General features: G+C 38.8%; 2 protein-coding genes across 3 annotated transcripts in view; both read right to left on the bottom strand.

The window, feature by feature from the left end:
- Positions 1-3,606: 3,606 nt before the first annotated feature.
- On the bottom strand, positions 3,607-12,764 carry Cavin4 (caveolae associated protein 4). Its single transcript, XM_027930956.2, has 2 exons — positions 11,904-12,764; positions 3,607-6,049 (listed from the first exon to the last, which is right to left on the bottom strand). The coding sequence occupies exons 1-2, from the start codon at positions 12,309-12,311 to the stop codon at positions 5,366-5,368; spliced, it is 1,092 nt and encodes a 363-aa protein (XP_027786757.1). The 5' UTR covers positions 12,312-12,764; the 3' UTR covers positions 3,607-5,365.
- Positions 12,765-12,887: 123 nt separating this feature from the next.
- Positions 12,888-24,654, bottom strand: part of Tmeff1 (transmembrane protein with EGF like and two follistatin like domains 1) — a 90,826-nt gene continuing 79,059 nt past the window's right edge. The window contains exons 9-10 of one of the 2 annotated variants that reach the window (XM_027930954.2): positions 17,851-18,009; positions 12,888-13,933 (exon numbers count right to left, since the gene is read on the bottom strand). In XM_027930954.2, coding sequence (XP_027786755.2) covers positions 13,849-13,933; positions 17,851-18,009 — 244 coding nt within the window. In that variant the 3' untranslated portion in view covers positions 12,888-13,848. The remainder of the gene's footprint in view (positions 13,934-17,850; positions 18,010-24,654) is intronic. The other variant, XM_071600782.1, reaches the window with a different exon arrangement.

Raw genomic sequence — 24,654 nt, 5'->3', positions numbered from 1 at the left:
TGCCACTGCCCTCCCTAGCTGAATATGAGGCAGTCCTGTGGGCATCCCTGCCACTGATGAAAGGAACTGTGCCTTCTGCGTGGAACCATGCTCTTCCCTGCTGCCACACCAGGGCATGTGGGTCCCAGGGACAAGAGAGGATTTATCCAGTCTTGGCTCTATAGAGAATTTGCCTGATGCCCTATATTTGGGGGATTTATTGGACATTTGCCCAATCCTGTATGAAGCCTCCATCAGTCAAAATGTTGGAGGGGCAGAAGAATGGTTGCTCCAAACCCATCCTGAATGCCTAAAACATTTTTGATGTTGTGACTCAGAACCAATGTGACAGACACTCGGAGGGATCACATATGAAAACAAAGAACCCATGAGGAGCTGGAGGCTCTTGCTGCAAAGCATGGCAGCTGATTTGAGCAGCAACCTGTATCTGGGCAACTGGCCTTCACTGATGTAGCAGGTTACAGAAGCTCGTATTGTGGTGACAGCTGAAATAAAGAACAGCTTGGGTTGGAGTTCTCAGGTGTTCATAAATGGTTAGAGGAAAAAAACACAATACATTCTAAAAAACAGCAGTAGTTTTCTTTCTGGAACACACAATGAGCAAGCAGAACTCTGGCCTTGGGTAAAGAAAGAGATGGGGGAGAAGCTCTTAATGGCCTACAAAGGACGGTTCTGCTTCTCAAGGACTTGGACGTCCAGGAGATGGAGGGGGAGGGCGAGGTGCTTATTACAACCAGGAAGGGAGCTCTTGGATGCAGGGCTACTGCCAGGGTAGGGAGAGCCACCATGGCTGCAGGGAGCACTAGCATAGGAGATCTGAGCACAGGCTCAGCTATACTGAGGGACAAGTAACCAAGGCTCAGAGCAGAGGAGCATCAGGAACATGCCTAAAGTCACAGAACCTGGCCTTTCCTGTGTCACTGATTGGCACAGCTATGTGTCCAAGTCAAAAGCCAGCAATCCCTTGCTTCCCATCATAACCCAGGCCCAAGTTTACCCCCTCCACAATCTCAGTTCCAGTACTGCTCTCCCAACTAGAAAAATGGTCTCTGCCCCTGGTGTGTTAAGGGTCTCCTTTCTGAAATATCCTCCATATCACTCCTTGACTTAAAAATCTCTCCATGGCTCTCTATGGCCCTTGATATAAAACTCCAAACACCATACAACCTCGGTAGCTGCATCCTGTCTAGAATTCCATGTTACTTGGCTTCAGATTCTTCGAAGTGTCTCATCTTAAACAGTACTTTCTCTAGTTGTTCCTGACAGCCTTTCCCCAGACTGTGAGGTGTTCCCTCAGCTCCCCATCATCCTATCTTGAATCTGAGCATGACACATCCGTCTCCTCCACCAGGAGAAAACTTCCTTAGGCACAGCGACCACATCTCTCATCTGTAGATTTAGGATACAGGACACCGACACACAGGAGGCTCTCCGAGTGCTGGTGACCCAAAGATGAGCAGACACAGTTCCTATCCTTGAGAAGCAGTCTAGTTTAGAAGACAGTTACACAAATAAACCACAGTGCACTGCACGTGCTAGGGCAGATGATCAAAATGCTCTATAAATACCCCCCATCTCTACAGTTCCACCATCTTATACATAGCACTAGTCACATTGCTCAATTATTGCTGGACTGTCTGCCAGAACACTGCAAGTTCCAAAACTAAGGATTGGGAAGGAGATGATGAGATTCCTATTGTCTCTGAATCCTTAGTTCCTCACACAGAATCTGACACACAGTATTGCTAAATATACTCAATACATGGAGTAATTAAACATGCCTTCCCTAGGGGATGATCACAAAGCTAAAACAAGGACACTGACATTACTGCTGAACTTGAAAGTCATATCCCAGAATCAAAGGGAAAAGTGACCCTCCAGGCAAGACATACAGCCTAAGTATCAAGTAGCACAGTAATGAACAGAGGGGTAGGAGTGGGTGATGAGCACAGCTGATTTTAGGAAAACATACAAAGTAAATACAAAGCCAAAAGATATTCTGCTACTCTATTCTATAATCAGTCCTAATAGACTCACAGTGGAGCAGCTGTTATCCTAGACCTCCTATCCACCACTCAAGAAGCACACTGATAGATTCTGACTTGGAAAGGAATGCTATAAATCCCCTCAGCCATGACATAACTCAGAGATGATCCATAGAATGACCCGAAATTTTACATGAAGCTTTTTCATTATTCATTCACTACAGACCAGATACTATCACACCTCAAATTCAAACAGATCTAAGATAAAAACCTAACAGTTTCATTCCCCTTACTTGGGGATTGGAATCTATCCAATTGGAATTTTCTTTGCAGGGTTCAATAAAAGCAGCTATAGAAAACATGTCTCAGCAGCAGAAAAAAAAAAAAAAAAAACAGACCCATGATTTTATCTAATGGAATTGCACAGTTAACAATGGCCCTGAGAAATATTTTACATAACACAATCCATGTTTTTTAGTTGATAAGAATTACAATGAACTTTGGGCCTTGTTCTAAACCAAAACCTTTAATGTGCATGGAAGGCAAAGAATGAAGTTAGAATGGTTTGCACTTTCATTCTGGTTTTATTTTCCATTTTTGGGGAGCTCACAGGAATCCCCACATAATACACTCTCAGAATGCTCAACTTTCATGTACTTTATTTCACTTCTGCCCTGTTTCTCTAACCTATAATGCAGAACTGGGCCACTATCCATTGACAAGGAAAACACCTGGATTATCACATACAGGAGACAGACTTGCACTTCCCTTCCCTCCTCTGTCCACTCCATGGAGATGCACCAGAGTGGGCTCCATGTTCCTGTGTGAGTGTTGTACTGCTCTGCCTCGTACCCGTACCAAGAAAGGCGACAAATGTTGCTAATGATTTCATCCAAATAAACTGTTTAAAGTCTGGTATATATAATTTCTAAAAGAGATAAGTACATCAGTAATCTGTTCTGTGTTGTTTTAAGCTTTTAAAACAAGATATTTCCTGGAATATCCCTTACATTAAATAAGATGCATGATTTTGCAAATTATCATCTTTATACCAAGAAAACAGGGTGAGAGTAGAAGAAATTATCAATGTGGAATTTAGGAATGCCCTAAATATAAGAAGAAGTGTCAAGAGACAGAAGAAACATGGAAAACCTGAGCAGCAAGAAAGCAGTACAGGATTACTATGAACCGTCAGCGACATGAAATTGTTTTAGTGGTTTCCAGGGTTGCACTAAATCTAACATGAAGAAGAGCTGACCGGTTTATAACTACTTCCTCATCAAAATTCAAATGCACCTATATGAGAAATGTTCCATAAAATGTCAAGTCTGCTTATATAATGGTCAGTAAGCAAAATTCCCTGACAGTAACATTTACCAAAAAAAAAAAAATTGTTTTAACCCAACTGATAAATATTCTACCTAGTGATAGAAAAAAACTTGCCACTTCTTTACATTAATTTCTTTACATTCTTCCTTAGAAATGTACATGCTACAAAAAGGTTACTACATCAGACTTTGTTTGCATGTTGTTGTTTGATTAGTAAAAATATTTATAACTAGGACACTGACAACAAACTTTGCAGTATGTCTTTTTAAATTCAAATTTATTATGGCTCTTAAGAAAATGTATGATTAAGGCATCCAAGCTCCTTTTAAGCTGTAATAAAAATGTTTTCAGATTTATTCTTTCAAAGTTTTATTCAATGTTGTATACACTTTAGTTTTCAATATAAAAAGATAATGAGATGAACAATGTATGATTTTATGTATTCAGGCAGAATGAAGAGAAATCATGCTAAATCAAACTCCCAAACTCAAACATCTGGGTAACTGAGTCAAATATTTTAAAGCTGATTTGTGTGTGCCTGTGTGTACATGTCTATGTTTATTACTTTTAACTCTACATGATTATCCAAAACTGATCTGAGTGAGGGAAATTAGTATAGCCAATTACTGTCAAACTCTTCAAATTCTAACAATTTCATCATTTCTTTCATAACAAAAAAAAAAGCAGAAGTTTTAAAATGCTGTAAGTACAGAACCAGATGACCCTTTCTTTCTTTCTTTAGCAAAAAACAGCTAACTTCCTGACTACACAGATCTAAAGCTAACAGTTAAGTGGAATCTGGTTTCCCCAAAGCAGCTATGATGAATGCCTGTAAACATGTTTTAGACAGCTAGGCACTGAAGGGCTCACTCTGGGAAACAGAAACCTTGGAGGTCATTTCCAAATCCACTGCATCACAGCTGACTTTAGAAAGGCCACTTGACAACAGAGCCACATTCTTACATCTCATGCTCTTCAAACCAAAGTTGCTGTATGAGCTGGGGATGTGGTTCCATGGTAGAGCACTTGCCTGGCGTACGTGAGTGTTCTGGGTTGGATCCCCAGAACAGGGGTGGTGGGGGTGCTGCTATAGTCCACCACAGATCTAAATCCAAAAAAAAATAGAAAAGGATTTTCCGGGGAACATTATAAGACCCACCTAAAACCCAAAGTTTGGTTTTAGTCTTTGGTGAAAAAAAAAAAAAAATGGTCATTTATTTTTCACTCTTGATTCTGTGAAGACTCCTGAAGACCAACTTTACTTTCTGTCCAACCGAGGCCTGCAGTGCCTGGTGCTCAGGGCTTCTTCAGAAGGTCTAAGTATTTGATTCTGGTTTTGAGGGAAGAGTGTGGTTTCTGTTTCTCTGGATGTGTTTCTTGTTCCCCTAGAATGTGTAACATTTCCCCTGATCTCACAACAGCCCTCTGAGTAGGACAGACAAACCCTTTCCATGTCTATCAATAAGATTCAGCAGATGACTCACCAGGTGTCTCACCATTAATAAAGCTATGACACTAAAACCAAATGTTCCAGTTCAGAACTTCAATTTTTTTTAACGCAAAAGCTTCAAAAAGGGGTGTGACTCTTTACTTACAAAATAGCCTGTTGATTCAAACATCTGGATTAGTTATAGTCTCCCCTTTGAGATTGGCTACAATATTAATCTAGACCAAAATTTAGAATTCACTAGGAAATGATGGGCACAAATTTGTCCTTCATTTATTTTGGATGCCCAAACATCTACCTGGCCTGAGTTAGGCAACCACTTTCCTGATGTCCAAGAGAAAGGTTAAACTTAAAAAGCCACAGCTGCCACAAGAAAGAATGATGTAAGAGAAAAAGCTGCTGGAATCATACAGGCTCAGGGGAAACAGAATTCCCAAGGAAGTTACAAACAAAAGTATGCAACATTTATATGATCTTCAAGATTTTAAACATAAGAAATGAAATAGCCCTATCATTTTTTTTTTCTTACACAGCATAAAAATAAATGACTATTCAAACTAAAAAAGCATGATTAAGGAGATGTAGACTGACTCTGAATTCCTCTTTATGAAGACTGCTTTAAATCTAACAAAAGAGACTCATCATCTTCCACTCTCACTTGAGGTTTAAAAGTAACCTTTAAAGGCTCTGGGGTTGGGACGTCCCCTCCTTCTCGGGGAGCATACCCCACCCTGGTGGCCTCCTGTTCTGTGTCACTGGGCTCATCAGTGTGCAGCTCATGGACAGGGCCCAGAGATGGGCTCCCTGCAATGATATCCACGCCCATCTCCCTGTCCCCATCCAGACCTTGGGTCACTGTGGGGTCCTTTGCTTTCCTCAGGCTACGCATCTTAAAAGCTTCCTTTGAGGGAGCAGCATTAGAAATAGACTTCTTAAATCTCTCCCCTGACTGTTTCAGCCTCTCCCCTGACTGCCTCAACCTCTCCCCCGACTGCCTTAACCTTTCTCGCCTCTCTGGAGTCACTATTCTAGTTCTAATTCTGTTCACTTTCTTGTCAAAATTCTGCCGTGTCTTCTGCATGTTTTCTTTGGAAAATGCCTTTTTGATGTTATCAATGCGCTCCTTGCCTGACTTTCTAAGCCTGGCAGATCTGCTTTCTTCAACATAATATTCTTCATCCGAAGAGAGATCTATTGGGGGATCAAAGGCTTCATCTTCCTCCTCCTGATTCTCAGTTAGGTTTCTGTCTTTAACAATAGACAGAGATGTTGGACACCGAATCTCTTCCTGAAGGACAGAAAAAAAAAAAAAAAGCATATTAGTGCTTCATTTGTAGTAGAAAAACTCTTACCTATGGTCAACCTGCAGACCTCCTCCATAATCCTTTCTCTGCTGCTCCTTAAAATAGACTCCTATAGTGCAAGAATTAAAATCAAGAACCAATAAATGGGATGGATTCAAACTAAAAAGTTTCTTCTCAGCAAAAGAAACAATCAGGGAGGTGAATAAAGAGCCTACTTCTTGGGAGCAAATTTTTACCCTGTACACATCAGATGGAGCATTAATCTCTAGGGTATACAAAGAACTCAAAAAGCTAAACACCAAAAACACAAATAGCCCAATTAATAAATGGCCAAGGACCTGAACAGACAATTCTCAGAAGATGATAAATCAATCAACAAACATGTAAAAAATGTTCAATATCTGTAGCAATTAGAGAAATGCAAATCAAAACTAAGATTTCATCTCACTCCAGTCAGAATGGCAGCTATTAAGAATATAAACAATAATAAGTGTTGGCGAGGATGTGAGAGAAAAGGCTCACTCATACATTGCTGGTGGACTGCAAACTGGTGCAGCCAATATGGAAAGCAGTATGGAGATTCCTTGGAAAACTGGGAATGGAACCACAATTTGACCCAGCTATCCTTCCCCTCAGTCTATACCCAAAGGACTTAAAAACAGCATACTACAGGGACACAGCCACATCAATGTTTACAGCAGCACAATTCACAATAGCTAAACTGTGGAACCAACCTAGATGCCCTTCAGTAGGTGAATGGATTTAAAAAATGTGCTATATATACACAATGGAATATTACTCAGCAATAAAAGAGAATAAAATCACAGCATTTACAGGTAAATGGATGGAGTTGGAGAATATAATGCTAAGTGAAATTAGCCAATCCCAAAAAAACAAATACCAAATGTTTTCTCTGATATAAGGAGGTGGATTCATAGTGGGGTAGGGAGGGGGTGTGCATGGGAGGAATAGATAAACTATAGATAGGGCAGAGGGGTGGGGGGGCATGAGGTTAGAAATGATGGTGGGATGAGATGGACATCATTATCCAAAACACTTGTATAAAGACATGAATGGTACGAATATACTTTGTATACAACTAGAGATACGAAAAACTGTGCTCTATATGTGTAATATGAATTGTAATTCATTCCACTGTCATCTAACAAATTGAAATAAAAAAATTATTTTTAATTGGCCTTTCTCAGGTTTCTCACTCATTGTCCCTTTTCTCACACTTTATCTTCACCTTCCCCCTTCTCCTAAGATGAAGACCCATCTAAACGATGATCAGACTGCTCCACCCAGATATAACACAGACACCTCAAACTGAGCAAGTCCAAAAATCAACACCCACCCACCATCCTCTCCACTTCACTTTTCCTGTACCTCCCAGCACCAGTAACCATCCACATGCTACAGAAGACAGAAACCTCAGAATTGTCACACCAAAGTTTCCTCTTCTTGCCCCACATTCAACAGTTTGCCAAGTATTGTCACTGTGTGTGATAACTCACCTAGTCCCCTCTCCCTTCACACTTTTCTACCAATGTCTTAATTCAGGTCCTTGTCATCTGAGGCCTGAACCTGTTCACTAATTCCTTACTTCTACCTCTTCAGTTTGAGCTGACCCTACTTTTCCACTTCTCCAGACCAGCAACACACAATACTCTCAATTCCTCCAGCACCAACAATGCCAGATATGTCAAAAGAATGAGAATTGAACTGGAAAACATAATACACACGGATGGCCTTGAGAGTTAGACCAGACCACAGATGTAAAGAAACCCAACTCAATACTTACGGATCACTTCTAAAAATAAACAGGCAAAACTTAAAGACCATGAGGTTTTTAACTACACCATGAATGACGGTTTTCTAAAGAAACTGTTCCTACTTGAGATTAATTCTATTCAATTAAAAAAAAAAAAGAGAGCTGGGTTGTGGCTCAGTGGTACAGTGCTTGCCTGGCCCATGTGAGACACTGAGTTTGATACTCAGCACCACATAAAGATGGATAAATAAAATAAAGGTATTTTGTGTCCATCTACAATAACAAAAAAAATTTAAGATATAATAAGTACACTAGAGGGACTGGGGTTATGGCTCAGCAGTAGGTGCTCGCCTCACACGTGTGAGACCCTGAGTTTGATCCTCAGCACCACATAAAAAATAAATAAATAAACAAGTGAAAGGTGTTGTGTCCAACTACAACTAAAATATAATTTTTTTAAAAAATATATAATAAATACACCAGAAACACATATACACATATTCTAAAACTTAGCCTGACAGTCAGGAAGGAATCCCTGGAACCTTATTTCTTTGAATACTTACTTCAAATTACATTCTTTGGCTACAGGATTGCAGTGTCTATGAGCTTAAAAAAAAAGCAGAGGTGGGCGTATCATAACTCTCTGATGAATCAGAGGCAGCAAAAGTAGCCCCCCCCCACCCCCTTCCTGACACCTGCTGCAGGGAGTAGCTTCAGCAACACAGTGTGGGTTGGTCTGGCCTAAAAAAGGTATAATTAGAAAAGGAAGGAGCGGAAAAGTAATTACTGCTTGGTAGGGAAAAAACCCTCACAATCTTGCTATGAAAACTTCAGATATAGCTTGCCTCTGAAATCACACACTCCTCTCCTCAACTACACAACAAATAGTATAAAAATCAGGCTTAAAACCAAAGCAAAATGCCAGGGACAGTGGTGTATGCCTGTAATCCCAGTGGCCTGGGAGAGGCTGAGACAGGAGGATCACAAATTCAAACTTAGCCTCAGCAACCTAGTGAGGCCCTGACTCAAAGTAAAAAATAAAAAGGGCTGGGGATATAGCTTGGTGGTTAAGCATCTGTGGGTTCAAACCCTGGTACCCCACCTCCACCCCCCAAATAAAAGTAAAACAGATGCAGAGTCAGAAAAAGTAGTTGCTATGGAAACTCTGTTACAACTCTTCTGAGTTAGCAATACCATGAGTTAATGGGAAGAATCAAAGATTGTAGTTGATCTTCAATTATTTTTGTTTATAAAAGTCTAGGTTAAAAAAACTTTTTTTTTGTAACATGTTTTTGACTCAAGGGTCAGAGTAAGCTAAATTTGACTGAACATCCATATATCCAGGGGATTTTAGGAACATATAAGAATCTAAGGGAATAGTCAAATATCTCTCCCTTGGCCATTTATGTTTCTGATACCACAAGTACAAGAAGATATAATACAATTCCTAGCTTGCAGGATGAGAGGGGTCATGATGAAAATGTGTTCACATTGTAACTGTTTAAGAAATGCCAGGTACTTTTTAAAATGCCAATGTTCAGGATTGGACGGAAACTTAGCCATACACAACTATAGGAGATATGAGATCAAAAGATTACAGCCAAGAAAATATTAGTAGAGGGAGTGTCTCCACATAATCATTTATACACATTATGAAAATTTTAACTAATAACAACCAACTATGTGCATGTCATATACACTGTTCTAACATAAAATAAATTTATGAATCCAAGTTCTATGTCCATTGTTAAATGTCAATATCTTTTCTCTATTTGCTTATAGAAGAATGGCAGTTGCTTTTTTTTTTAACTTTTTCTGGTAGTTGTAAATGGACAGCATGTCTTTATTTTATTTGTGGTGTGTGTGTGTGTGCGTGCGTATGTGTTTATGTGATGCTAAGGATGAAACCCAGTGCTCATATTTGCTAGTCAAGCGCTCTGCCACTGAGCTATAGCCCTAGCCCCAGCAATTTTTTTTTTTTTTGACAAACTACTGTTTACTCTGAACAACTTAATTCACAAAATCTTCATGATATTATACCTTACAAGAAATGAGATTTGCCTTAAACTGTATCTCTCAGTTCCTTTAAGTAACTCTAGGGGCTCAAAAAAAAAAAAAAAAAAAAGAGTACGTTGCTAGTAAGTTATAGGGAATGAACAGGTGAATACAGAAACATAGCAACTTAAAATAAAGGAAATATGTTGATGGACAAACAGTCAGAACTTTTAGGAAACCTCTTCACTGAAAGTTGTGTAAATCTGGGCTAGCACATGGTCCACTGCTTTGTACTAAAGTCCTCAAGAAAAATGTCAGATGCCAAGTGTGTTTCCTGGCAGGCCATGTGCAAGCAGAGGATGAGATATACCCATTACTGCAAATACCCCCAGAAGGAGAATCAAAGAACTGATATCACATTGTTCAATATCAAATCTAGATCCTCACTACACATACTTAACCCTGGACCTGGCCTCTGAAAATGATGTGAAATGTTTCAGCCTGGAGAAGGGCCTCTAGGGACCTGGAAGGAAAGCGAAATGGTAAAGACTGCTAATGGAATAGTCCATTCTGTCCACCTTTGAAATCAGCATCCTTCTCTTTCCTTCCTATTCTTTTCCCTAACTAACTTACAAGCACAAGCTTTTAAAAACAGATCTAAAATACCTCTCTACTACCCTAGTGTAACTCTCATCAGTCAACAGAGGGCTATGGAGAACTGACCAACGCATAGAGAATACTGTGCAGAGTTATAGGCCACATCTCTAGTAGTTTGCAAATATAATCCAACTGTCTTCCTATATCATTTTGTTTTTATTCTTCTATGGTTTTTCCCCTATGCACACAGGCATCCATCTTAAAAATATAGTTTTAATATGTACCGGTGAACATTCCTGCACATATTTCTGATGTCATGCTTAGAAAAAAATTCTCTGACATGAAATTTTGGAGTTAAAGGTTTGGGTACTTTTAAAGATTTTACTATACATCACAGAATTGCCCTCAAAAAATGTTGCATCAATTAATACTCCTGCCAGCAGAACATGAAACTGGTTGTTTTCTCCTACACTTAAACTGAGCATATGTTTTAGTAACTTCCAGTGTTTAAATATGTGAAAGATGAATTCTGTTCTTACTTATTTCATCCTTTGTGAGCTGCCAGATAATGACTTTCCTGGTTTTTGTTTTAAACTGTGGGAAGAGAGTTCCAACTTTTCCTTTTCATTTGTAAGAGTTTTAAAAATATATTGTACATATTATGCATTTGCCATGAATACGCTTCTATTTCGAAAATTTTGAGTGCTGAGCAGGATTCTAGGAACTTAGCTCAATATATTATTATATTAAATAAGCTAAGTAAAGAGACTTTGCAATCAGATAAATAGTAGTTTATGTGACTTTTGTATCTTTGGTATTATAATAACAATGTAAAAATGATTACTTGATTGTTAGGAAATAGATATTGTTTCTTATTATGACAAATGTAAAAATTCCCATAGACAAGTATATATTCTGAAAAGTTTGTATTTGGGGCTTTGTAGACTCTCCATGATGAGAAAAAAGATTATTGTTGGGGTACTGAACTCCAGTTTCTTCTTCATTTTTTGTTGTGCAGCTGATCAAACCCAGAGCCTTGCACATGCTAGACAAGCATCCCTTCCAGTTTCTTCTTTTTTGCAACAAGGAGGTGTTTTAAACTAGAGATCTCTTAGGTGGTCTCTAATTCTAACATTTTCTCAAAGACTACAAGAGGGCATCATGCTAATAAGGCTAATATACTAAAAGAGCTTCAGCAATATTAAATTTCAAAGGGAAGAAATAGCCTAAGCTATGAGCCACACAGTTCACATTACATGAAATGGTTGAGAGCTCAAAATACTGATATGATAGATATTGCACTAGTTAACATAGAAATGGTTTTGTTCTGAGGTCCCTTCTAATACAGAATTCTACCGCATTAATATATACAATGGCTAAGATGTGACACTGGAAACCTCTGATATGACCTGTTGACAATTAAAGAATATAAGAGATAACAGAAATCAAACTGAACACAAGTGCAAGTTTACCTGGAATATCACCACACGGAATTTATTTTTCTTCATTATTTCCTCTTGCTTGGTTTCAACTTTTGTCACATGAACTTGCTGCTTCTCCACCCGGGCCTTCACATCTTTAATGTGAGCACTGACTTTTCGTGTTTTCTCAAACAGCTTGTTAATGACATAGCCTGTATTGCTATGTGACTGTGAAAGCTTCAACAGGTCAATCTGAACAGATTTTATGGCATTTTCCATCTCCCTGTGTCTCTCTTCTATTCTCTTCTGGCTTGCCTGCACAGTGTCCACAATGGTAGCTACCTTGTCCAGCACAGTCACAATGGTAAGAGCAGCATCTTGGTCTTCATCCTCGGTAATACTCGACAGGCGATTCTGGGGGATTTTATCAGCATTTGAAGCAGACCCATTCTGTTCCATTTTATTTATTTCTTAGTGAAAGATGTCCTACTGCAATCAATTCAGACACCTGGAGCACAAAGCCAGCTCAATAACAGGCAACGGAATTGCTGAAAGGGCTGGAAACCCCACCCCTGGAGAACGGTCAAGTATTTATAACGACAAATACCCATACGTGACTGTTCTGCAATATGAGCCCTTGCAAAGGACCCGGGACTGTTCCAAACATGCTTGCTGACTGACTAAGGGACTCAAATAGGACTGTGTGGGCAGAAGAGGAAAGCTTTTTTAAAAAGTTCACTAAAGCCACCATGTTACTAATATTAAGCCTTGAAGCCAAGTAATAAAGCAAATTCCAAATACGGGCTGAAGCTTTTGTCTTTAGATAATTTCAAGCAGTATTTGTAAAACCAAAGGGGTTTTATGAACTGAAATCTGCTTTTCCTACTAACTTTACCTATTTTATACACTGATATATCAGTATCAAAGAATACTGTAAATAAACACACCAAAAGAGGCCATATAGTGAAAACATTATATTATAACATGCTTTTCCAAACCAAATATTAAAATTAATATTTAATTTCAATCATTATTCTTTAAATTCTACATGCATATTTTTGAGTATCTAAACTACACATTAAACAGCTCAATACAGTCTACTCACACTTTAGACCTTTAAACACCAACAATCTACTAATATAGCTATGACTACAGGACAAATTTGGATAGAGGTCTTAGGTCATTTTTAAGCTCACTTTAAGAGCACCAATCAGTTACAATCATTTTTGTATTTACAAACACTGGTACAATTTGTTTATGCATGTTAAAACAAATATTTTGTTTAAAAATGAATGTGTATTAAAGTAGTTTCACTGACAGTGTAGGCTTTATTCCAATCTGTTTGTTAAAAGCCTATTTTAACAACACCTAAATCTACTTTTCAGTGATCTGTCGCATCATTACTACCAGGTACTTTTTCAAATTATGAGAATTATCTTTTCAAAGAGAGGAATAAGCAAATTCCAGTCCATACATCTTATAAATATTTCACATCTAACACACACAGCTTTACAGTTCATGCGGTAGGCAGTGTCTAAAAAAATCAAGTACTAAATCTCAAAAACATTTAAATATCTATTTAAACACAGTGTCTTCTAGAATTTTTTTTTGTAAGAAAAGTAATCTGTAAACATCTTTAATTTTAGTTCATGCTTGGTCATTTGCTGTGGTTATTGTAGAAGAAGTGAGTATGACTTTATAACCATTTGTGAAGTGGGTCCATTTTTGCAAAAATATTACATTCCATGGGTAAAGAACTAGTCTTGGAATTACCATGTGGTACAAATTCGTTAAATCAATTTCTGCATTTAAAAACATAAAACAAAGACTTCTAAACAGTCCAAAACTGTTGTAGCTGAATATTCTAAATACAGGCCAACAGTACTACACTAAAAATGTCCAAAAATAAGGCCTCTGAAATAAATATTCCCATTCTTTAAAAAAAGACATAATAAGTGTACATCACATGGTCAGTGTACATATAAAAGTCATAAATTTAAACCATTCTGGATGAAGTATCTGAAGTAAAATGACCTAGGTTTTGCTTCTGTCGACGTCCTCTATTGTTTTTGGGACATTTTCTGTTGCATCAAGGAAAAAAAAAAAAGGAAGAAAAAGACAATTTTGAGCATTTTGTTAAGGATATTTCAAATGTTTTCAAAGTAGCACACACTTCACACATAAAGCCCCATTGCATGCAATCACATGACAAGCAAACAAGAAGCTATTTGGTGCCAAGATAAGATGAGGGCAAACACAATGTCAGGTTGCTACCCTCCCCCAAAAGCAGGACACTGGAAGGATCAGACATATGGTTAGGGCCAGACACAAACAGAACTCGTTCCCAGTGTCCATCCTACTGCATCTGTACCCCTGAGGGAATGCCCTTCCCTCCTCTGGCCTGGCAACTCCCCAGCCACATAGATTGATAACATGAAATCAGTAACAGCAAAAAGGGCCTTGGCTGTATACTTCCCTGAGCATTATGGCACCTTCAAAATGATTTTTAAAACAAGCTTAAATGAAGGAAGATAACAGGAAAAGTAAGCTTATTAGCCTCAGATATGAATTACTCTACATGTTACTTTATTTTTATTTTTTTTAATAGTACTACGGATTGAACCCTGCTCTTTACACCTGCTGGGAAATCACTTATACCATTGAGCTACATCCCCAGCCTGAATGCCTACTAATTTTAGAAAAAGAATCAAAAGGAGATGTTTCACACTGTGTTGGGCACACCACAGAACCCCTTGGGAACTGGGACCCCGAGGATAAGGGATATTCCTGGATTCTGCTCTCATTTTACTGTGATTTTTCTCTATGGCATTGTAACTGCTCTTGTGCCTGCCTGCTAGATTGGAAACAGCTCCTGCTATGCATAGGTGCTATATTATGTAGAATAGAATAAAGGGGCTGGGATGAATTCTGGTAATTTGGGGTTTAGACTTTGCTACTAACTTGCTATGCAATCTCAATTTTCCTCTATGTAAAATATTAAATTAGGAGTTAGACTAACCTCTATAATCTCTGGTTATAAAGGAATTCATAATCTGATGGAAAGTCCTATAACAACCAGTGTTCCTACTCTCACGTTCCATACTTTTACTCAATTTCAAAGAGTTGCTTTGCCTTGACTTGAAAGCCTTGATGATAATACTTCCATTTTATGTACAGTTTTCAAAAGTTTCATCTTGCTAATCCTCAAAATTACTTTGAGGTAAACAGAGCTGGAATCATCTCCATTTCATAAATTAGGAAACTGGTAGACCTCTTCAACCAGCACTAATTCACTAGGACCTTGTGCTGGAAAAGTTCCAACTTCCTGGGGCCATGGTTTTTCTTCTACAAAATAAGGGAATTTGGCTAGGATGACACTGAAGGTCCCTGCCAATCTGTTATTCTGTGAGTCTAAAAACATAAAAGATAATTCCAAGCATGAAAGAAAGGATGGCTCATGCAGTCTTGGTTAAGTTGGTCAGTGGGAACATTCTTTTAAAGGAAGATTCATCACAAGCAACACCATGTGATATGTGGACAGCTGTCCCACAATGGACTGTGTGGAAGAGGCACTCCTTAAAAATTCAATGGAGATAAGTTCAAGCATAATTATAACATTCCAAATCCAAGACTGCAAGACATTCTAGGGGAGATGTCACAACCAAAAAAACAAGGAAAAATATGTGATAAAAGCCAATGAGGGCTGGGGTTGTGGCTCAGTGGTAGACCCCTTGCCTGGTATGGGGCACTGGATTTGATCCTCAGCACTACTTAGAGAAATAAATAAAATAAAGGTATTGTGTCCATCTAAAACTAAAAATATTTTTTTCAAAAAGCCAAAGAGATGATTCTTTGGTTGTAGAGACAGTGGGCAGTGAAGACTGTGGTGTCCAAGTGGGCAGGAAGGCAGCAAATGGACGTGGTCATAAACTCGAGGGTACCAACTTAACAAGTACCCACTAGGTAATTTTAATTTAGGAGTTGAAGATTACAGCACACTGAGAGTAGAATCACAGAGTAGGGCAAAGGTGAATTAGGGGTTACAAAAGGGCTGAACTAATTCTATGACCTTGAAAAAGGTACTTCTCAACTCAAAACTTCTCAAAGTGAGTTTAGTTTCCTCACTTTTCCAAAGGAAGAGGTTATCTCTAAGCCATTTCTCGGTGTCTCCAACATCCGTTGATCCTCTTAAGTTGGCCTATCACCTGGCCTCAAAAATCTTTCCTTCCCTTTATTCCTTCTTTCATCTTCCAAATCACATACTATCCCACTCCTGCTTTTACTCCAATGTTAATACCCTAAGGCATAATCCCCCCCACCCAATATCAGATATCTTCTCTATTCCAATGAATTTTGCACATGACCCTTTGACTAATGCTTTGGAAAATGGTTTATACTAAACCCTTTCCTGCTCAAAAACCCTAGACTATTATAAAATCAAGTTTGAACCCAGTTCTCATGCAATAGGCATGCCTAACAAATCTATTTCCCAGCATGACTGCCATGGACCTTCCTCTTGATGGTTCAGCAGAAGATGAACGATTTGGGAATCGACAGCACTGAATTCAAACCAAGACACTTCTATTTACTAGTTACTGGATGACCACAGGCAAACTAGTTAATCTCTGAGCCTATACTAAATGGCCACAGCCAGCCTGCTTTTGTGTGATTTTTTCCTATCTTTTCTTCCTATTGTCACTATTAGTATGTCTTTGTGTCCCCACTTTGATCTACTGCCCAATTTTATACTCAGTAGTCTTGCCTAAGGGAAGATCGTCTGTTCTATGGAATGAAATGCACTGACTTTAGTACCTGATTTTATGAAAAATATCTGTTACTCAGAGAACATTTTTTAATCATTTCTAGATTTATCATTTTAGCTCCAGATGGCTGAGACTACTGAAGGGCTGGCTTCTATTCAGATTTTAGTTAGAAGGGCCATAAATCCAATACGGACTGCCAATATCTGTACTTGATGTGCACCAATCCCCTTTCCAAAAAATGGAGGAAAGTATAAAAATGAGGTTTATCTGTGCCAAACCTTAAAGGAGACAGAAAGAGCAAGAAGAAAGACAGGGGCTGGAGTTGTGGCTCAGTGGTAGAGTTTTTGCCTAGCATGTGTGAGGCACTGGGTTCAATTCTGAGCACTGCATATAAATAAATAAAGTTCACTGACAACTAAAAAAAATTAAAAAGAAAGGAGACTGGGAAGTACGAGGACATTTTCTCTGACATTTCTCAGGTTTAGTTCAGTTTGACATACTCAGTTTGGAAAACACTCATTCATGCCAATTGTGCTCCAAATAAGTCCTTTAATTTATGATAAATGGTTTAATTTATGATGCAGAATTTAAAGCCTATTACTTATCACTGTAATCTAGAGTATGAAACAATGTTAAGACAATGATGTAATAAGAAAAGTAGTTATGTTTAACCTCTGATTTCTTCTTTTGTTATTATAGTACTACAGATAAAGCATATTCTCAGGGCATAAAACACATTGTGGCCCATAGGGCTTAAAACATTTCTGCATGGCTCTTCTGTACATCTACAGAACATTTTAGAAATTCTACTACTATTATTATTGTCCCTGAATACACTGCTCAAGTACACAGTTCCAAGATCCCTAAATTCCTTTATTTCACAGACTGTTTTAGTCTCTCTGCCTGTAACCCTGATAACGAGTTCTGACCCACGTATTAAAGAAGCAAGACAGAGAGAGGGCAAACCCACATTGAAATATCAAGGAATGGACCCCTAGGCTTTTCCCTAATATACTGAAGCAAACTTAAAACACCTATCATGAAGGTTTGCTTCAAAGTTTCTCTGTATCTTAACAGCCACCAACCTCCAATTTTAGGAAGTCTGATGTTGTTTGGGTGCTGGAGACTGAGCCCAGGGCCTTGTGCATGCTAAACAGAGCCTACCACTGAGGTTCAGCCCCAGCCTACAGCCCACCCTGCAGATGAGAGCTGACATTTCTTACATCATTACCTACCTTGTTATGCACATGACAATCGCTACTATGATGGCAATCTGCACAGCTCCAATAATGGCTGCAATAAGAACATGAGTGAGCTTCTGCCTACTTGGCACTACATAGAGAATACTAAAGTCTGTCTTTTCACAGTGCTGCCCAGTGTAACCAGATTCACATCTGAAAGGGGAACAAAAGGAATTCCAATGAGAATTGCAAATTCTTACGTTGTCAAGTTTCTAAATTAAAAGACACAATAAAATTTAAACAGGAATAGAAAGTCACTTTCCTATCACCTGAAGAAAAAAAAAAAGCCATCTGTATATTTTCCTATAGTCTTTTTGACATGCCTATTTTACATAGTGCCTTTTTTATTTATTTTAAATCAGATTAATTTGAAGTTGCTATATTATATAGTCTTTGTTACCATCATTTCAAAATAAAATTACAATACTCCCTTCAGTGACTACAATGCAGTTAACTGATCTGCTCCTCATTCTAAGACTTATCAGTAGCTTTGGACTTTTTGCAATTATAAAATAAGTATGGTAAGCACCTTGTGAAAGTGACTTTCTATGTAGGTATTCCACAGGCTTAGTTAGATAACTGGGTTACTCAATAAACAGTCATAAACATTTATAGTTCTGTGAACACAATACCAAATTATACTCAAGACTTTTCAGTATACGAAGCACAAACATTTAAGATGCAGGAAGGAGATGAAAATAAGTTATTAATGACAAACAGAGCAAAGCATTCAAGTAGGCACTAAGCTTAGAAATCATCTGAACTCTAATTAAAAGTAAATACAGGAGCTGGGGTTGTGGCTCAGTGGTTTAGTACTTGCCTAGCATGTGTGAACACTGGGTTTGATTCTCAGCACCACATATAAATAAATAAATAAATCTAAAGGTTCATTGACAACTAAAAAAACTTTAAAAAAAGTAAATACAAAGGCAACATCATTGGCTGATACTTTAAAAGGGGGGAATATTTAAGATATTGAACAGAAAATTCACATTGGTAAGTTGACAGAAGTGAAGCGTATAAATTAGCCAAGCTTCCGTTTGAACTGATTAATAAAATATGTGATGTGTAAGGACAGTGTGTGTATTTATTGATGTCCCAGACCTTGTTAGAAAAGGATTTGAGGCAGCTTAGCCTAAAGCCCACATTACAATACCAGAAACAAAAGGAAACAAGGAAAGCCAGGGTGATATGAGTTTACCAGCCCAGTCCCTGAGGTTCCTGGACACCTGTCAGGAAGATTCACATTGGGCTCTAAGCTTCCAAGCAGACAGACAGACAACAGTAGTGAGGCAGACACACAGCTCAGACAGTAGAACTGAGTACCCAGAAATAAAGCCGCAAATCTATAGCCAACTGATTTTTGACAAGAATACTAAGACAATGCAACGGGGAAAGAAGGATGCTGGGACAACTGGATACTCACATGGAAAAGAACAAAGCCTCCTCCTCCCAACATACATAAAAACTGACTCAAAATTGATCATAAATCTAAAGCTAAGAGTTAAAGCTATAAAATTTCTAGAAGAAAATATAGGGGTAAATCTTTGTGACCCCAGATCGGACAGTAATTTCTCATATGTGACACCAAAAGCAACAGCAACAATAACTACAATAACAAAGATAAATTGGACTAAATTAAAATTAAGATCTTCTGTGCTTAAGGAAACTATCAAGAAAATGTAAAGATAACCCACAAAGTCAGAAAAAAATTGCAAATTATATATCTGATAACGGACTTATACTCAGAACATATAAAGAATAATAAGAAGACCAAAAAAACAAAAACAAACAAAAAACTTAATTAAGAAATGGGCAAATGGACTGGGGTTGTTGCTCAGGGGTAGAGCACTTGCCTGGCATGTGTGAGGCCCTGGGTTCGATCCTCAGTACCGCATATAAATAAATAAATAAAATACAAGATCCACTGACAACCAAAAAATATTAAAAAAAAAAAAAAACAGAAAGAAATAGGCAAAAGTCTATACAGATATTTCTCCAGAGAAGACATATAAATGACCAATAAGCACAAGATATCCACCATCATTAGTCATTGTGGAAATGCAAATCAAACCCACAATAAGATATCTTTTTGTACTCATAGTATGGGGCCTGAATCTAAAAGTCAGATGATCACAAATGTTAGTAAGGAAGAACACTGTAGGGAATATAAAATGATGCAGTTATTATGGAAAAAAAGTCTGGCTTTCCTTACTTAGGAAGTTAAATGCAGAGTTTACTATTTGGCCTGACAATTCTACTCCTAGGCATCTACCCAAGTGAAATTAAAACATATGTCCACACAAAAACTTGCAAACAATTGCTCACAACAGCATTATTCCTAAGAGCCAAAATGTGTAAACAACCCAAACATTCAACTGGGGAGTGGATTTTTTAAATGTGGTATTCCCCACAGATTATTCAGACATAAAAAGGAACAAAGTACATAGTACAATATGGATAAAGCTTAAAACCATCAACTAAGTAAAAGAAATGATACAGAAATGTTCAGAATAAGTAATCCATTAAACAGATCAGGGGCTGTCTAGGACTGGCATAAATAGGAAGAGTTGAGAGCAACAGCTAAAGGAAATGGGATTTCTTTCTGAGATGATGCAAATGTTCTAAAATCAAGGGAAGGAGGAGGCAGAGAGGTTGGCCACTGACACAAAAAGTAATTTCCATAAAATAAAAGCAAACAAGTCATTTCAAATAAGCATATTTACAACCGTTATTAAACTCAAGGGAATTTCCTCTCATTTGGTCCTCATTTAAAGACAGCACCTTCTAATATAGAGAACAGTAACCTCAATGACATAGCTACAGTAAATTCAATAACATAATGAAGTCTTGGGATTTTAAAAATAATGCCCTTCATGGTAGGCTAATGGCCAAGAGTCAGAGCTCAGTAAAATCAAAATAGTTCCACAGAGAGCTATAACCATGTCCTAGATATGCAGCTCTCAGATGGATTAGTTCAGTCCAAAGATTAAAATCAGTATCAAAAAGAATCATTAGGCCGGATATCATTCAAGTAATCCTCCCTGGATATTATTTTCCATAACTGACTTTCAGCCACACTCTCTAATATCTAGAGTATTAAGTTCTAAGTAATTATTTCTTCTTCTGTCATTAAGGGCAGATGGGGGTTCAGTCCTCTACCCTCTACTTCTTCCATTCCACATAACCTCCACAGGTACTCTCATTCAGTGGCCCCACATGCTGACTCACTCACACACCCATCTGACACATTTATTGAGTACCTGTTAGGTGCTGGGCACTACTATAGTGAGTATATGGGATATAGCAGTGAAGGAGAGAAAGACAGCTGTCCTGCTTACTCTGTGATGAGAGGAAGTGGATCAATCAACATAATAAGTAAACTAACAGGTTATGTTAAAAAGGTGGTGTGTGTGTGTGTGTGTGTGTGTGTGTGTGTGTGAGAGAGAGAGAGAGAGAGACAGAGAGACAGAGACAAAGAGAAACTGAGTGCTGTGTTTGGGCCAGAAAGGGACGACTGCTATTTTAAATAAGGGGTTTGGCTTTATTCATTAAGAAGGTGAGATGTGAGTAAAGACAATGAGGGGGAAGTGAGGGACTTTACCAACAATTGGGAGGAGAGCAACCAGGCAAAGGAAGAACCAGAGGGAGCTCCCTAAAATGGGAGCATCCATGCATGTTGTGTCCAAGAACAGTAAGTGTGGCTGGAGTGAAGTGGCAGGAGAGAGAGGAGCAAGACAGAGAGGTGAAGGAGCCAAACTGTGTAGGGTCTTCTGCACTGAGTGAGGTGGGAGAGGCACTGGAAGGGTCTTAGCAGAGGAATGGCATAGACGGACTTATTTTAAAAGGCTCACTCTGACTGCTGTGTTCAATATGGCCTATAAGATACCTCAAGGAGGCTGCTAAAATAATCCCAGAGGGAGAAAATATTTGGCTTGGACTGGGAATAGCAGTAGACAATGGTGAGAGGTAATCAAGTTCTGGATATATTCTGAAATAGAAAAGCAAACAGGACAGGGCTGGGGATGTGGCTCAAGCAGTAGCACGCTTGACTGGCATGCGTGCGGCCCGGGTTCGATCCTCAGCACCACATACAAACAAAGATGTTGTGTCCGCCAAAAACTAAAAAATAAATATTAAAAATTCTCTCTCTCTCTCTCTCTCTCCCTCCCTCCCTCCCTCTCCCTCTCTCTCTCTCTCAAAAAAAAAAAAAAAAAAAAAAAGAAAAGAAAAGAAAAAAGAAAAAGAAAAAGAAAAGCAAACAGGATTTCCCAGCTCACTAGATAAGGGTACATGAGAAAGAGAAGTCAAAGATGTAACAGAGATGTTCTATCTGAGCAACTGAAGAGATGGAGTTGGCATCAACTGAGATGGAAAAGGTTGCCTGGAATGACTGCCTGCAATGACTGCAGGTAGAATAGGTTTAAAGGAGGGGAAGCAGATCAGGAGATCAGCTTTAGTCCTGCTGAGATTGAGGTGTCAGACGTTCATGTGAAAATGTAAAGGAGGCAGATGGATCCAAGTCTCAAATTCTCAGAAGAGAGCTTTGGGATTTATGTAAATCGAAAGCCATCAGCATATGTCATCTAAAGCCCTGTGGCAGGATGGATTTGCTAAGGAAGAACCAGGACTGAACCCTGGAGCACTACAACCTGAGGAAGTCAGGAAGCAAAGGAGGAACCAGCCAAGAAGACCGAAATGTCCAGCAAACTACAGAAACCAAGAGAGAATATAACCCTAGAAGCCAAATAAAGAGTGCATCACACAGGAGGAAGCAATCAATCAGCTGTGCCAAATGCTACTGACCCTTCAAAAGTAATTTAAGATGAAGAATCAGTGACTGATTTTAGCAGTGAGAATGGTCTCCAGGCAGTGCTAGGAACAAAAGCTTACTGGGGTGAGTTCAAGAAGAGATGGGAAGTGAGGAACTGAAGACAGATTATAGACAACTCTCAAGTTCTTCTACAAGAGAAAGGAATGTAGCTAATGGAAATGAGATGGTTATTTTCAAGATGGAAGAAACACAAATATTTGTAAATATTTATAGCAAGATATATGATATGGAAGAAAAGGTAACAAATTGCTGGCAGGTGACAGTAATAGCCTGTGGAAGCTCTCTTCATACTGCTTCAGGTTTCTGAGTGAACTTGGAGACAAGATCATTTGTTGAAAGTAAGGATGAGAAAGGAGGTACAGTTTGAGGAGAGATGTGAAGGTATAAAGCAGCCATCCAGGAGAGCAGAATAAATGGATTGCAGTCACAAAATGACTGCCTGGAAGCATGAAGGGCCCACTTGGAGACTTACAGGCACACGCATCAGTGAGTAAGTTAACCTGGTAGTGTGCCTTTCAACAGCAGCACAATTTTCAGCAGCACAGGTATCAGCATGCAGTGGGTGGGAAGCCGGAATGAATGAGAACTAGCTTTGTCAAGTGAATAGGATGAACAAAAGAGGGAAAAGGCACACACAGGGGATCAACTCAATGAATGATCATGAGGATCATCCAATGGGTGAAGGACATAGAACAGGTGACAAGATCAATAAACTAGAGGCCATCAGGATGGAATACTGCCAGGCAGAAACAAAAGGATACATGCTAGAGATGAAATCATGCTCAAATATACATCTTCAACCCACATCTATCATGGGTTCTTAAAACAAAATACATCCAGCAGCCTACCAGACATCCATAAGTAGAATCCCACAGGCACCTTAGGCCAAGCATGTTAAACTGAACCCATTCTTCTCCCAAACCTCTTCACTCTTCCCAGTCTATGTGCTGCTCAGTTTTTCTCTAGACAGAAACCCAGGAGACTGACCTCTTTATCCTCCTACCCTCCACCAACCCCCCCATGTTTTCATTCATCATATCTAACCAGTATCTGCAGATTCAACTACTTCATTTTTCTGTCTCCAACCTGTCTACTAATCTCAGGCCCAAGACAACCCCATGACTTAATTCAGGCTCTTGCTTCTTTCAGTTTTCCTTCCTTCCTTCCATTCCTCCTTCTTTCCTTCTTTCTTTCTTTTTACTAGGGATTAAACTCAGAGTCTTGTGCATAATTGGAAAGCACTCTATCACTGAGCTATATCCCCAGCCTTTTATTTTATTTAATTTTGAGTTTTGAAACAGGCTCTTACTAAGTTGCCCAGGCTGTCCTCAAACTCATGATCCTCCTGCCTCAGTCTCCAGAGTAACTGAGATTATAGGCATGCACCACCACACCAGGCTAACTTTCAGGCTTCTAATCCATTTTCCAAGATAATACTAGAGTGCCTTTCCTATACGATCAAAACAAAGATACGTAAAGTAATAGTTTCTCACTGTCTTTAAAATAAAAGCCATGCCTATAATCCCAGCAGCTCAGGAGGCTGAGGCAGAAAGACTGTGCATTCAAAGCCAGCCTCAGCAATTTAGCAAGGCCCTAAGCAACTCAGCAAGACCCTTTCTCTAAATGAAATGTAAAAAGGACTGGGAATGTGGTTCAGTGGTTAAGTACTCCTGGGTTTGATCCTTGGTACCAAAATAAACAAATAAATAGAAGCCACATTCCTGGGATGACACAAATATTCCTGTGAAACCTGATCCCTCCTTTAAAAATATACTCTACCCCCTTTCAGACTGAAGTCTCTTTTGAGGTCCCAAAACACCTCATATATATGATAGCATTTACCAAATTATATTTTAGTTATTTACTATTTGTCAGTGTCTGTCACTGGACTACATGGTCTTGGAAGGTAAGATCCTGAGATCCAGGCTGGGGTTATGGCTCAGTGGTAGAGCGCTTGCCTAGCA

The sequence above is a fragment of the Marmota flaviventris genome, chromosome 13, assembly GCF_047511675.1.
Source record: "Marmota flaviventris isolate mMarFla1 chromosome 13, mMarFla1.hap1, whole genome shotgun sequence".
Lineage (NCBI taxonomy): Eukaryota > Metazoa > Chordata > Mammalia > Rodentia > Sciuridae > Marmota > Marmota flaviventris.
The sequence above is the reverse complement of the archived record's forward strand: the minus strand, read 5'-3'. Positions and strand labels throughout refer to the sequence as shown.

Bases quoted from the DNA above. Each gene is read 5' to 3' on its own strand.
- Cavin4 (XM_027930956.2), bottom strand. From the start codon at position 12,311: ATGGAACAGAATGGGTCTGCTTCAAATGCTGATAAAATCCCCCAGAAT. The intron at 6,050-11,903 runs GTAAACTTGCAC...TCTGTCCTTCAG, and splicing joins TCCGTGTGGTGATATTCCAG to GAAGAGATTCGGTGTCCAAC.